This window comes from Leucopleurus acutus (assembly GCF_964270905.1).
Source record: "Leucopleurus acutus genome assembly, chromosome: 6".
Lineage (NCBI taxonomy): Eukaryota > Metazoa > Chordata > Mammalia > Artiodactyla > Delphinidae > Leucopleurus > Leucopleurus acutus.
Window position 1 is genome coordinate 52,294,750 of NC_139149.1, and position 13,078 is coordinate 52,307,827.

General features: G+C 34.6%; 1 protein-coding gene across 1 annotated transcript in view; it reads right to left on the minus strand.

Moving 5' to 3' along the window:
• LOC309963266 (sodium channel protein type 3 subunit alpha-like) overlaps window positions 1-13,078 on the minus strand; it is a gene marked incomplete at both ends in the record, with an annotated part of 80,395 nt that overhangs the window by 17,590 nt on the left and 49,727 nt on the right. Inside the window, 3 exon segments of the mRNA XM_082841566.1 lie at window positions 3,289-3,462; window positions 4,214-4,368; window positions 5,498-5,618. Coding sequence (XP_082697692.1) covers window positions 3,289-3,462; window positions 4,214-4,368; window positions 5,498-5,618 — 450 coding nt within the window.

Sequence of the window (13,078 nt, forward strand, 5' to 3'; positions counted from 1 at the left end):
GCCTTAGTCTAAGACATAATCTTCTCTTTCCTAGATTATTAACACAGCTCCCTAATTGGTCTCCCTGCTTTGACTTTTTTGCTGTTCCTTCACCATAGCCAGATGTGATAATTTAAAAACAGTAGAACAGATCCCTGCTCACCCTTCCTCCCTTGAGTTTCCCATTGTAACTGTAATCAATATACATTAAATTACATAATATGTACAATATACATTAAATTACAGTAAAACATGAACTTCTTACCATGGCTTCTAGGTGCCTTTCTGAATTCAGTGTCTCTTGCCCGTGTTTCATCACACACAAACACAACAGTTTTCCTTCAGTCTCTTGAATGTCCCTGGCTTATACTTCGGCGCCTTGAGATTGTTCTTTTCTATTCCCTCAGGTCTTCAAATAACTGTCCCATTGTTATAGACTGAATGTTTATGTCCCCCCAAAAATTCATATGTTGAAACCTAATCCCCAGTGTGAAGGTATTTGGAGGTGGGGTCTTTGGTAGGTATTAGGTTATGAAGGCAGAGCCCTCATGAATGAGATTGGTGCCCTTATTTATAAAAGACACCCCAGAGAGCTTGCTTACCCCTTCCTGTATGTGAAGACACAGCGAGAAGACTGCTGCCTATGAATCAGGAAGCAGGCTCTCACCAGACACTGAATCTGCTGGCACTTTATTCTGGGACTTTGCAGCCTCCAGAACTGTGAGAAATAAATTCTGTTGTTTACAGGTCTAAGTCTATGGTATTGTGTTACAGCAGCCCACAGGTACTGAGACACTATTTCTCATCATTTACCTTCTCATCATTTACCTCATCAAAGACACCTTCCATAGAGACTCTGGGTAAAACTCTCCTGCTCCCCACTCTGCAGTCATTCTCTATCCTGTTATCCTGTTTTCTTTCATAGTAGTGATCACCATCTGCTTTTATCTTATTTTTGGATTTTATTTGTTTACATCTTTACTGTCTGTTCCAGTCTCTCCTAGAGTGTTAGATCCTGTAGATCTAACAGGGCTTGATTTGTCTTGTTCATATCTTCTTTATCTAAAATAGCATGTGGCCCTTATTAGGTGCTCAAAATATTTATTAGATCAATGAATGAATGTTAATGGAGGTTGGAGAGATAACCCAATACCTTTACTTTTAGGTAGGGAATTGAAGATAGATAAATTTTACATAGATAAATTTCTCCAGGTTTAAAAGTGTATTTCTTCTGGTTTGAAGTTACTTCACTTATACTTCAGTTTTTGGGGTTTTGCTTTGTTTTGTTTTGAGCTTTCTGTGACTGCTTAGTTGGTATAGCAATCTATCTTATGGACTGTGAAACCCTTTTAAGTATGTTTTACTTGTACTTTCAAAAACTGTTTTAACTCTGTTTACTTTAGCTTATTGGACCCAGTGGTCTGAGAACAAGTTGTTGGTTGAGGTTACATGAATTCACATATTTTAGTCCCTGCTTTGGGAAAAGAGGAAGATAGATCCATTTAAGATTACATAACTTGCCCAAAGGTACTCAGTTCCATTTTACTAATTTAAACTTACTAAAAGGGAAGTAATTTGGGGGGCACCATTCTTTGACATTATTCTGTAGCTAACTAAGTGTCTATATTAGCTTTCTAAGGATTCAAACATGATACAAAACCTTGGCAGATTTTTGCATCACATTTATTTCTTCTATATGAGGGAAATACACGGACTTAAGTACAATGTAGTAAGTGTTTCAGTGAATGTAAAATTTTCAGTTAATGAAAATATTTTAGTAAATTTCAGAATTTTCTGGAGAAGTTCTATCACATTTTTAAGTGATCTTCATACATGACAAAAGTTTTTTGAACCAGAGAATATTATGTGTTTCGTGTCCCATCATTTCAGGGAAAAGCTGGAGATCATAAATGCTGAATTCCAAAGCCAGTATGAAAATATAAATATAACATTTGTACGAGTTAGATAAGAAATCTGTAGGGTAAAGGAGCACTGAATTGAGATTTAGGAAATTAGGACACTAATCTCAACTTTGTTACTAAGTAGTTGTGCTATCTAAGGAAAATTCTTCAAACTGAGACTTTAGTTTACAATAAATTGTTTAGAAGACTGTGTAGAATAGAGCGTAGATATTCTTTAAGGTCCGTTCAATCTGCAGAATATGAAAATATTAAACTTCCCTGTTTGGAAGCTTTTCAGGACAGTATTGAGATTCATCTCTATTATTTATTAAAGACCAGACACGGGAAGTTGGAAGTCATTTCTGATCTATTAATAGTGACTTGGCACCAGATTTCGTCTCAACTCAAAGGGTTGAACACATTTTGGTTATAGAACTTCGAGTATGTATGTATGGGAGAAAGGGGAGTAGAATTTAGATAGGCCCACACTTGTCAAAGACGATAAAAAGAATGAATGCACACATAATGACAATCATTGATTCATAGTGGCAAGCGTTAGAACTAAAAATTAAGTGCTTTATAATTGCTGGGAAACAGCTAGAGATAGTGCTTAAAGCACCTTTTTGAGGTGGAGGAGGCTGAGAAGCCTTGTGCAATGGAACATCACAGACTACAAAGGACCAGTTGACTCTCATTTTGCCCCAGTGCCTGTCCATTGCTTGGAATAAAAAAGCAGGCTGCAAGTCAGACAGGTCTTGTTATTGGCAATGTTCCTGTGACTGTTCACCTCAGGGTAATCAGATTCAGAACAGGGCTTCTACACCTATCTCTTTGCATGGTAAATATTTCATTAGCTACTGGGATATCTAACTACTGATTTAAGAATGGAAATACATTTTATTGTCTCTGTGGGTTTGTGGCTGAATGAATACAGTGAATAGGTTATTTTAACATTATTTAGTAACATACACTCTAGTAAGGGATTAGAGTGCAATTCTGACAATTCCTGGCCCCAAATATGTCTTGATTTTGCCTCCTGGAGATATTTTTTTTCACTTGAACTGTTAATAAGCTAGATCTGTCAATTAACAGATTTTTAACTATTCCTTACCTTGAGATCCTTAATTTTCAGAAAAAGAAGAGCTATTTGCTTGTGGCCTAGAACAACTCTCTCTGTGTTTTCTCTTACCACTGTCCACATTTTTAGGACCTTTTCTACTGCTTTCCCTTGAGACTTACCTCATTTTTGCATTTTTTTGTAGTTTTTTAAAAAGATAATTGCATAATTGTGTCAGAATTAGTGAAACTAGGGTCTAATTAAAGTCAAGGTTTTAATTATAGAAATATATGAAATGTCAAACTTGCCTCTTTTAAGAATAATTTCATAAAAATCACTTAGGATACTTACATCGACAATCAAGAAATCTAGCCAGCACCAGGCATTAGTGAAATAGGTTTGAAATCCATAAGCTACCCATTTGAGAAGCATTTCCAGGATGAATATATAAGTGAAGACCTTGTCAGCATATTCTAGCATGGTTTTGATAGTTTTTCGTTGTTCAATGTATATATCTTCAAAAGCCTGTGAATCAAGAATGCTTTTATTTTATTTGAATGGCTTGCCTCCACCCAAATACTTGATAAAATTCTTAGTAGAATGCTTGACACAAAGCACTAATTTGATAAATATTGGCTAGTATCAGACAAATGTGGAACCAGATGAAATCTAAAGACTAAGACTAATGGAAAATGTTGGCAAGAAAACGTCAGTATCTTTACTGATTTAGTTTGCGCTTTCTTCTCTGCCTCTCACCCCAAAATCTGTATCTCAATTACTTCTACAAAGACATGCTTTTAGAGAAGTAATATGAACTCAGAAAATATCTAGAAGTTCTGTTAACGAGGGATAGACTTGGCCTATTCCAACCTTACTTTCATCAATTCTCTGAATGATATGGCTCATTTTGAAAGAATAAATTGATTAGACATAAAAAAATACACTTTTAGTCCATAAATATTACTATGATTATTTGGGAGAACTGGATGGGATTTGACATGGAAGGTAATGTAGTTACAGAATGTCCCTGGAAATGGTTGTCTCAGTAAGGAAAACATCTGTTAGAAAAGCACCAGATGAGAAATTCCATCTGGCTGCTCATGGTTCTAATTTATTCTGTAATGAATTTTGCATAGTTAAACCCTGGGTGCCAAGCTCTGCAAGGTACAAATACACCTCTTGTTTTGCTCCTTAAACTAAGTGTATGCTTCTGGTATTTTTGGAGATAAGCTATTTCACTAGAACCTGATTCTTGCCAATAATGCGTTACACTTACCAAAGCACCACTACTGAGAAGGATCATGAAGACAATGAAAGTCTCAAACCAGTTGTGTTCAACAATGCTGTAGCAGGTTTTCCGCAGATTCCACCAGACTTTTCCTTTGCCTTCTTCTATACTTACTTGACAGAATGGAAACTTTTTAATACATCCTAAAAGATAACATTAAATATAATAAATTAGAAATATATATTTCAATCTTAAATAGGAAGAAATAAACTTTGTTCCTCCCTCCCCAGTCCTAGTCTCAGATCATCATTTTATACAGCAACTGGCTACTTCATCCCTTAGTTATCTTCAGCATCCCTCCTGTATAGTGAATCATTCTCAGACTTACATATCAGCCAGCTACCTAGAATCAAAGAATTACTTTACCAAGAGCTGCTTGAGTATAAATGGTTCCATTCTTTAACCCTGCTTAGGATCTGTCTTTGCCTCGAGGCCAATCATGGACAAGAACATCTCTCAGGTTTGGGGAAAAACTGCATATTCAAATTGTTTATTCATTTTTTGATGTGATCCTGGATTTTTACACACTTCTTTTCACACAGAAAATTCCCCTGTCTCCCAAGGTATCATCCACTGTCAGTTTTCCCAAGCTATTTATTTTCAGCCTCAGTGCTTTTCTTAGTCACACCTATGACTCATCTTGTCAGTCAGTATCTCTCTTCCTTTGTCCTACCTCTCTTAGCTTTCGTGTTATTTCTAAACTTCCATCCACTCTTCTGCTCTGAGTTACTACTTATGGGATTCAATCCAGTCACACTGAATCAGCAAACCTTTATTGATTTGTGTGCTAGCCACTGTACTGGTCACTGTGAGAATAACTGCTGGTCTCCCTGACAAGGCTCTAGAGCACATCTATATCCCCAAACAGCTCTGGTCACAGCCCAAATTAACCACATTTGAAACTGTTAGAGATGGAGTGTAATTATTGCAGCATCTATAAATCAAATCACAACATTGCCAATGAGATCTGAAGGGATTGCTTTGTCAATAATGAGATGATGTTCCAGAATGCCATTTATCTTCTAGGGTTCATTTCTCCACATTCTGGAGGATGAAAAAAAGGACGTGTCAAATTATCTTAATTGTCCAGGCACAGTAGCTGCTATAGTATAATCAGGAAATACAGATAAATTAACTTTTTGGAAGAAAAGAGGAAAACAAAGATAGATATGCCTTCACCATTTCATTGAAATATTTCCTTCAAATGAGGTATATTTAGTCTCTGTAAGGAAAGAAGGGAGATTGCATTTAACCATATTAGAGCTTGTTTACCTTCAGTAAAACAAGCTTCTGGCTTAAGGTCTTCCTCGGGTTCAATTTCAGCTTGTTCACCTTCTCGGGGCAGAGCAACATCAACTGTACTTCCTTCAGATGAGCTGATTGCATTTAATTTCTGGAAACAAAATCGCATTGCAAAGATGTGATTTTTCTCCCCTTTTATTCAGCTAATTTGGAAATGCTCTGTGATGGTGTGAAAAAATGATGGTGGTAGTGATAGCATTTGACTCTGTTAACAGTACTGATAATTGTGTACTAATAATTTAACATACTTGAAGTCCTACTGTTTAAAACAATGTAACTACTAAGTTGATTCAGACAAAAAATGGTTAGACAGCATTCAATGTGGGTGATTTGGAAGGGAGTGATTTTACTGATTAACTTGTTTATGATCTCTATTTGTCTATGGATGCCATATGAAAATAATTTAATACATCAACACTCAGGCCAAATCAAGAATAGTTTGATAAAAGTTTGGTATGCTGACATTCACTATTGATTATATTAATTAAAATGCTTCAAATCAAATTGTAATTTCCACTCTTCAATGGAAATTTTCAGAGGGCAAAGAACATTACCAGTTGTCTGTAAGTACTGTCCATGTTTCTGTAATTTTAGAAAGGAAGAGTGGCACATTAACATTAGTCACAGTCATTATAGTTCAACTTTGAGCTATATTTTTCTCTGGCTTACATAATTTTCTTTTTACTTTACTAGCAGAAAAATGATAGATCTCTCTTTCTCTTTTCCTTCTTTGAACTGCTTAAATGAATTCAATACTTGCCAAAGAATTCTAAACGAAATGGAAATTTCTTCATAAATGACATTGTTCAAAATCTGTATAGACTTTCATTAGGAGCATATTCCGAATTCAACATGTGATCAGGCTGTGAATTTTTCCTTTAAAAAAATTATTGTGACATGCCACGTGGCTAGGAAGAGCCACTTTAGTGTTGCAAGAATAAATATCTAATAAGTACTCTGATACCACTTGGGATGACATTATGGATGTGCAATGCTTTATGAAAAGTGATGCAAAGATATGACATACAGCACAACCCAGGGAATGTAAAACTTTTAGAATGAAAGAACATGGACATGTTAATGGTTTCAAAGGCCCCATTAACTTTAGTAGCTGAGTGATAGGGTCACTCTGCCCTAACCCTCTGAAAGAGTTAATGTGTTACTGAAAAATACCTGGATAACTCCCTAAGCATCAGTCATATTGGAGGAAATTTGGCTCAAAATTCTTGATTTTTTGAAATCACCATGCAAATGTAGTTTAATACTTTATAACATGAACATGGAAGAGTAGTGTCCAGATGATATTTTCTGTGGTATTACTTTGAGGGTGACGTTAACCATGTCCAATTAAATATATTATGAAAGTTACCCTAAGTCAAAATATAATTCTATAATAAAATATCTCCTAGTCTGGAGTATGCTAAAGAGAGGCTAGGCCATCGATTATGGCCTATGGTTCTTAGGATCATTAGAGTACAAGAATTTTTACCATTAAAATCCTCTACTTTTTGGAGAGGTGGAAGGTAAAGACATATTTTATTCTCTCAGGATTTTTCTGCTTCTTACAGCCAGAATATCTTTATTCTTTTAAGAAAATCCCAGGAAAGCTACTGCTGGATAGAATTGCAGCAGCCTCTGGTATAACCAAGAAAATACTAGATAATTCTTCCCTTCCAATTTCATTGGTGGTTTATGAGTTGGACACTCTGACATTTGATGAGTGGCAGCAATAATATCCACTGTATAAATAAAACCAGTAAGAAACCAAATTATTTTGAGGTTAGTTATAAAAAGCTTCATGTTTCTTCTTCCTTTTGGCCAATCCAAGCTGAATAATTTCTTCTGAGCCTGGTCACGATCTACCTTTTCCATGAAGCCTTTCTTTCTTATGATTTCTCCATGCTAAATTTTATAGAACGTTTTGCCCATAATACTTGTTTGCTTTGACCAAATAGTCTCATAAATATATATATATATAAATTATATATATACATAAAATTGTATATTTATGTACATATATACATATATATTAAAATGTACACACATACACAAATATACATCTATACACCAAAAGATTCAAGCATAGAATAGACACTAAATGGTTATGTTGAATTTATGAAAAATGAATGATTGAATGCATTTGTTATTACTCTTATAGAGAGAATTATAGTGTTTAGATAATTTGATCTCTTCATTTTGATATGTAACTCAATTGTGGCCTTTGCAGAAGTCTGTTTAGTTGTATTAGAAAATGCATTTTCTTAATGAATAGGAATTATTAATGATATTTTAGTGATAAAAACACATATTTCCAAAATGTTTCTCTAAAATATTGGCAGACATTCAATAAAGAAATCTGAAGGAAGAAAGTTATAAGTATATATGTATACACACGCAAATACACATATACTTTTCCATTTGAAAACTTTGGAAAATATACTCACCCTTCACTTCTTATTTACCACTGTTAATACAGTTGTGAAATGTTCAATTTTTTGCATTATAATTCTCTGCCATGTATTACACAAGTGTCTTATATTTAAATACAAATATTTAAAGCAAATCCTTTACAGCACAAGTGATGGTAGCCACCATTTACCAAGTATCGACCTCTGGATGTGTCTTTGTTATTGGTACTGTCTTTAGATTGTAAACTTTTGTGAATGTGTTTAGTATGTTAAAATACAAATAATTTCAATTTTCTAAATAGCTATGGAGGTAATGTACATTGTAAAGCAGAGAGGGTCCGTGTGTGAGTTAGTTTACCTCTATCTGCCTGGCATTATGAAGCATAGCATGTCTTTTGAAAACAGACAAGGAAAAAAACTCTGCATGTATTCTGCTCTTCTCAAATGAGCAGAACCCATTTTACATGCGGAATTGCTTCACCGTTATCCAGGAGTTTTTCTGATTATAAGGATAAGCTCATTAACCTTATGCTCTGCAAAACTCCTTAAGGAATGTTTAGACAGAGACTTGATGAATCAAGGTTTAAAAAATAGTTGGTAGGCTAGTGTTTCTGCCACTGAAAGTGTTTTGTGGGAGGCTCCTTTTCCTATGAAAGTTGGCATAAAGTTAATTCCTGCTAGTTGGAGAGTCAGGCTTATTCATGGTATAATCTTCATAGGCCACATTTTTGTCATAAGAAGGTACATATACTTTATCCTATGAAGTTATAAAAATATTGTATCAACTACATAAACATTTTAAAGTTGTGAATTTACCTACATTTATAAATTAAAGCTTAGACTGTGTTCTTATTAAGTTACAACAACTTACCAATTAAGATATACTGCCTGATAAACTTTAGTCACTGGAAACATAAAGAATTTTATTACTGTATTTTAAAATTTTGAAATTTACATCCTAGAAAACTAAGCATTTAAAATTCTGTACATGGATATAATACTATCTTCATAATCTAAACATTTCTAATTAAGTTCAACATTTTGGCATTCATACTCTGGTAGAGGGTAGTTTGTCATACATTTTGTCATAACCATACCAAAATGACTTCCAAATTTTATTTAAAAACACATAACTGATTTAAAAGCAGGTGACTGATGATAAATACAAAGAATAACTTACTTTCTTTAAATTGCCATAGCTGTGCTACTAAAATAATAAAAAAAAAAGATAACTGAAATGAAATTTTCCACATTAAGGAACTTGATGACTATACTAAATAACTAAAATTAATACTTGTTCTGAAGTAGTTATAAAAATGTAATTAGGTATATAGGCATAACAGTAGAAAGCTTCCATATAAAACCACACAGTACAAGCTCATCACTTGTTTTCTTGTACTGTTTTCTCCCTATCCGTCCAATATTTTATGGCACTTAAGGCTAGATTCTTCCATCCCTTGTAGAAACTACTGAGTCTACAGAGGGATGATGACTTATGCTCTACAAATGCACACTGGAAAGCAGATTTGAAGATGCAACATTCTCCAGGCCTAATTCAGCCACAGGAAGCATGCCTGGCTGAAGCAGAAGCCCGGCGCAATGCTGTGGAAGCCGCACGCTGGTCCAAGAACCATGTTCTCAAAGACATGGTACCTGAATGTGAAGTTTTCAAGGTTAGCTGTAAATACTACTTGTAAGAAATGACAGAATCAGCACCCAGAAAGGCCATTTTCCCCTGATAACATGAACTTATATAGAAATCCCCCCTTATGGCGAATATTGCTCAATTTTTATCCAATTAAATAGTGAAATTTAACTTTCAGAAATGGAAGAGAATGTTAGCAACTGGCCTACTTCCACCGAAATGCGCTCACATTTCATTTATTTTCAGTCAGCTATCAAATGTTTGACTCTCACAAACTGCTATATGATTCAAAAGGCAAAAATAAAAGATTCAGCCATTACAGACTGCCTTTAAAATCTAGCCATTTCTTTCAAAATTTCTGGGTTTTGTCTTGAAAGTAAAAGAAGAAAATCTTTTGGTTACACAATCTATCAGGGCCTTAGTCTGATCTTTTGGATATGTATATCCATATCTTGACTGATATTTCATTTGAAGGACAGGTAGCCACACAGTGAGGTCACTGGGCTGCATATCCAAGGCAGGAGGAACACGACTAAAACCAATAGCTCTTTTTTTTCTGGACCACTTATTGAATGGTTAAAAATATAAACCATCTCTATTTAGTTTGGCCTTAACATATTTTAAATGTGTAACACCCCTGATGCACCTTTTATTTTAAAAGAGGCTTACTACGAACATAATATAGGAAACTGACAATAATTATATGGTAGTTGAAGAATAAGGTAAAAGGACATCCAGCAGGCAAAAGAAAAAGCTGGTTTATGTTAAGAAGATACTACAAAATTTCCATCTAAACTTGCCTTAATTTTTATTTCAGCAGAAGTACACTGAAGCACCAAAACCTTTCTCTAAAGGTCGAGATAGGTTTAAAATGGCTATTCACACTCCCATCTGTGCCACATTCAGTTTCTCAGAGAGCATTTGGAAGACACTGAGAACGTAACAGAAATAGGAAGCTAGAGGTATTCTCCCATTGCTCTCCAGATTCTGAAAACGGAGCACAGGGCCTTTTCTAGAAGGGTACGTGCTTGGGACCTTAGTCAAGCATCATTTTCAAAGTTTCCATAACGACTTTGAAAAAGAGGGAATCCTGTTATAAACATGGTGTAAAAGATAATTTTCCAGTACCATTTAATTCTGCCCTGCTTGTGAAGAAAAAATAATCAGATTTTCTTCAATGACTAATAATCTTGTTTTACTCCTAAAACTAAAAAGTCATTTTAAGTAAAATTACATAAATCACCAGGGGCTGTATTTTAGAAAAATTTTTATTTATAATTTTATGTCTGAATTTGTTTTATTTTACAGCTAATTCTCAGTTATCCCTAAAGAAGAAGAGAGTATGTATAAATTAAACCTACAGACAAACCCCAAGCTCTAATTAGGTTTTTTTTTTTTTTCACCAAAAGCCTTGAAAAGTGCTAATACTCAATAACTTTTCACTTTTGCTTTTTAATTTGCCTTCAAGAACACTCACTCTGGGGAATTCCCTGGTGGTCCAGTGGTTAAGACTCAGGCTTTCATTGCTGTGGACCCGGCTTTGATCCCTGGTCAGGGAACTAAGATCCCACAAGCCGTGTGGTGTGCCCAAAAACAAACAAGCAAGAACACTCACTCTGGCTGTGATTCCAGTAACAGGAGAAAGTTGAGTCAAGAGAATAAACTAAAGATTTATTTCATCCACAAACCTACAGCAATTTTTGGAGATATCCTTTATTCCTCATAAAACTATAATCAATAATTAATAATCCAAAGTAGGAAATTTTCCAAGTCTCTTTTTTGCCTGCTCAGTTTTGGGTAGAACATTTAGGGAGAAATTAATGTAGATCAGAGAAATTTAAAAAAATGGGTACACTGAACCAATTACTTAATATTAAGATGCAATGAACTTTTCCTACCCTGTATCATGATGCTTTTCATTTTTAATTACAGTGATCATTTAGGGTTTGGCAGACACATGACTTAACAACTTCCCCAAACTACATGAAAATCCAAGATATGTAGTGCCCAAATGTATACAGACTATGGCCCTTCATATCCAAAATCTCATGATCACCTTGCTCTTTTTTTTTTAATGGAGGCTTTCCCCAAAAACATGAAAGCAAACATTTCTATCTGGAGCACATGAATTGGATGGGTTGAAAATTATATTCACAGATCTGAATATAATGATCTGAAAATGGCAACACTGTCAAACAAACCCTGTGAGGCTCATTTTGGTAATACAGTTTACTTATAAGGGCTGAATCAACAACAGCAAAATGTTGTGGTCTTATTTTAATGAAATAAAAGCAGAAAAAAAAATGCATCCTCTCAAGTTCTTAACTATTTTGAACTTTAAACATTTCTATCATGTTTTAAAATAGATATAAATCCTATAGAGCATGCAATTATTGCTTTTAAAAGCCTAAACAGACTAAACTGGAAAGTCATTAACAGAATCAAAAACGGTGTTGGGACTGCCCGTCTTGCCTGACCATGCTGTGATGTGTCACACGATTCAGCAGAGAGCAGCTGGGCACGTCTAGCACTTCCTTGCCATGGCAGGGGAAGGAACGTAGCTGAGTAGCATGCAGGCCAGTCAAAATTAATTTAGAAAGTGATTGTACGTGTACAACTTGCTTGGGTAACCTGGGTAAAAGTGGTGGCACGAGCCTCTGGCTGGTTAAAAAACACCAGAGTTTCATTCTTGAAGGCTCCAGCTTGATTTTACCCCTGTGAGAAGTAAGAATGGTAAGCAGTGAAGGTCACAGTATGATATTCCTAGATTGAGCTTTGGAATTCAACTTCAAATATGCTTCTTAAGAGCATTTATTCTATATCCTTCACCTGGGAAGACAATGAAAGCTTTCAAGAACTAAATTGTAAAAAATCCATAATTATATAAAAATGTCAAGAAATCATGTTTATATAAAAACAGAATTCTACATTATATCTTGTCATAAGATATATACAATCCCAAGGTTTTACAAAATAAAAGGATCACTATTTTGAAATTCATGCCTTCAATTTCCTTAAAATTTTTTTCATGCAAAACTGTATGTTCGTTTCCATACCAGTCTGTTTATGTTACTGGTGCATATAATAGATACACATATATAAAATATGTATTACATAATATAATAACAGCAATTCATATTTTTATCTCTAAAAACTTCTAGAGATCATTTCTCCCCAACTGTGGTATAGCTAGATATTTTGAAAATGAATGGAAGGAATAGAGCAGCTAGAGTTTTCAAATACTATCTAAATTAATGATTAATTTACTGCCTCTTCTTAAAGCAGAAATGTGTTGCAAATTTTTTTTTCTTTTCTTTCCTCCTTTCTTTTGAAATGTATCGTTCTGTTAGGTTTAACTTGTATGATTTTTCACTTTGTCAGCAAAGAGAAAGGATATTTTGTGTCCCCCAAAGCACAGCCCAATGTTCTTTATCTACTTGTGTTCAAAAAACTAAGAAGTGCGAACCAATATGCCACTTTATGGATACGTTATTTTTA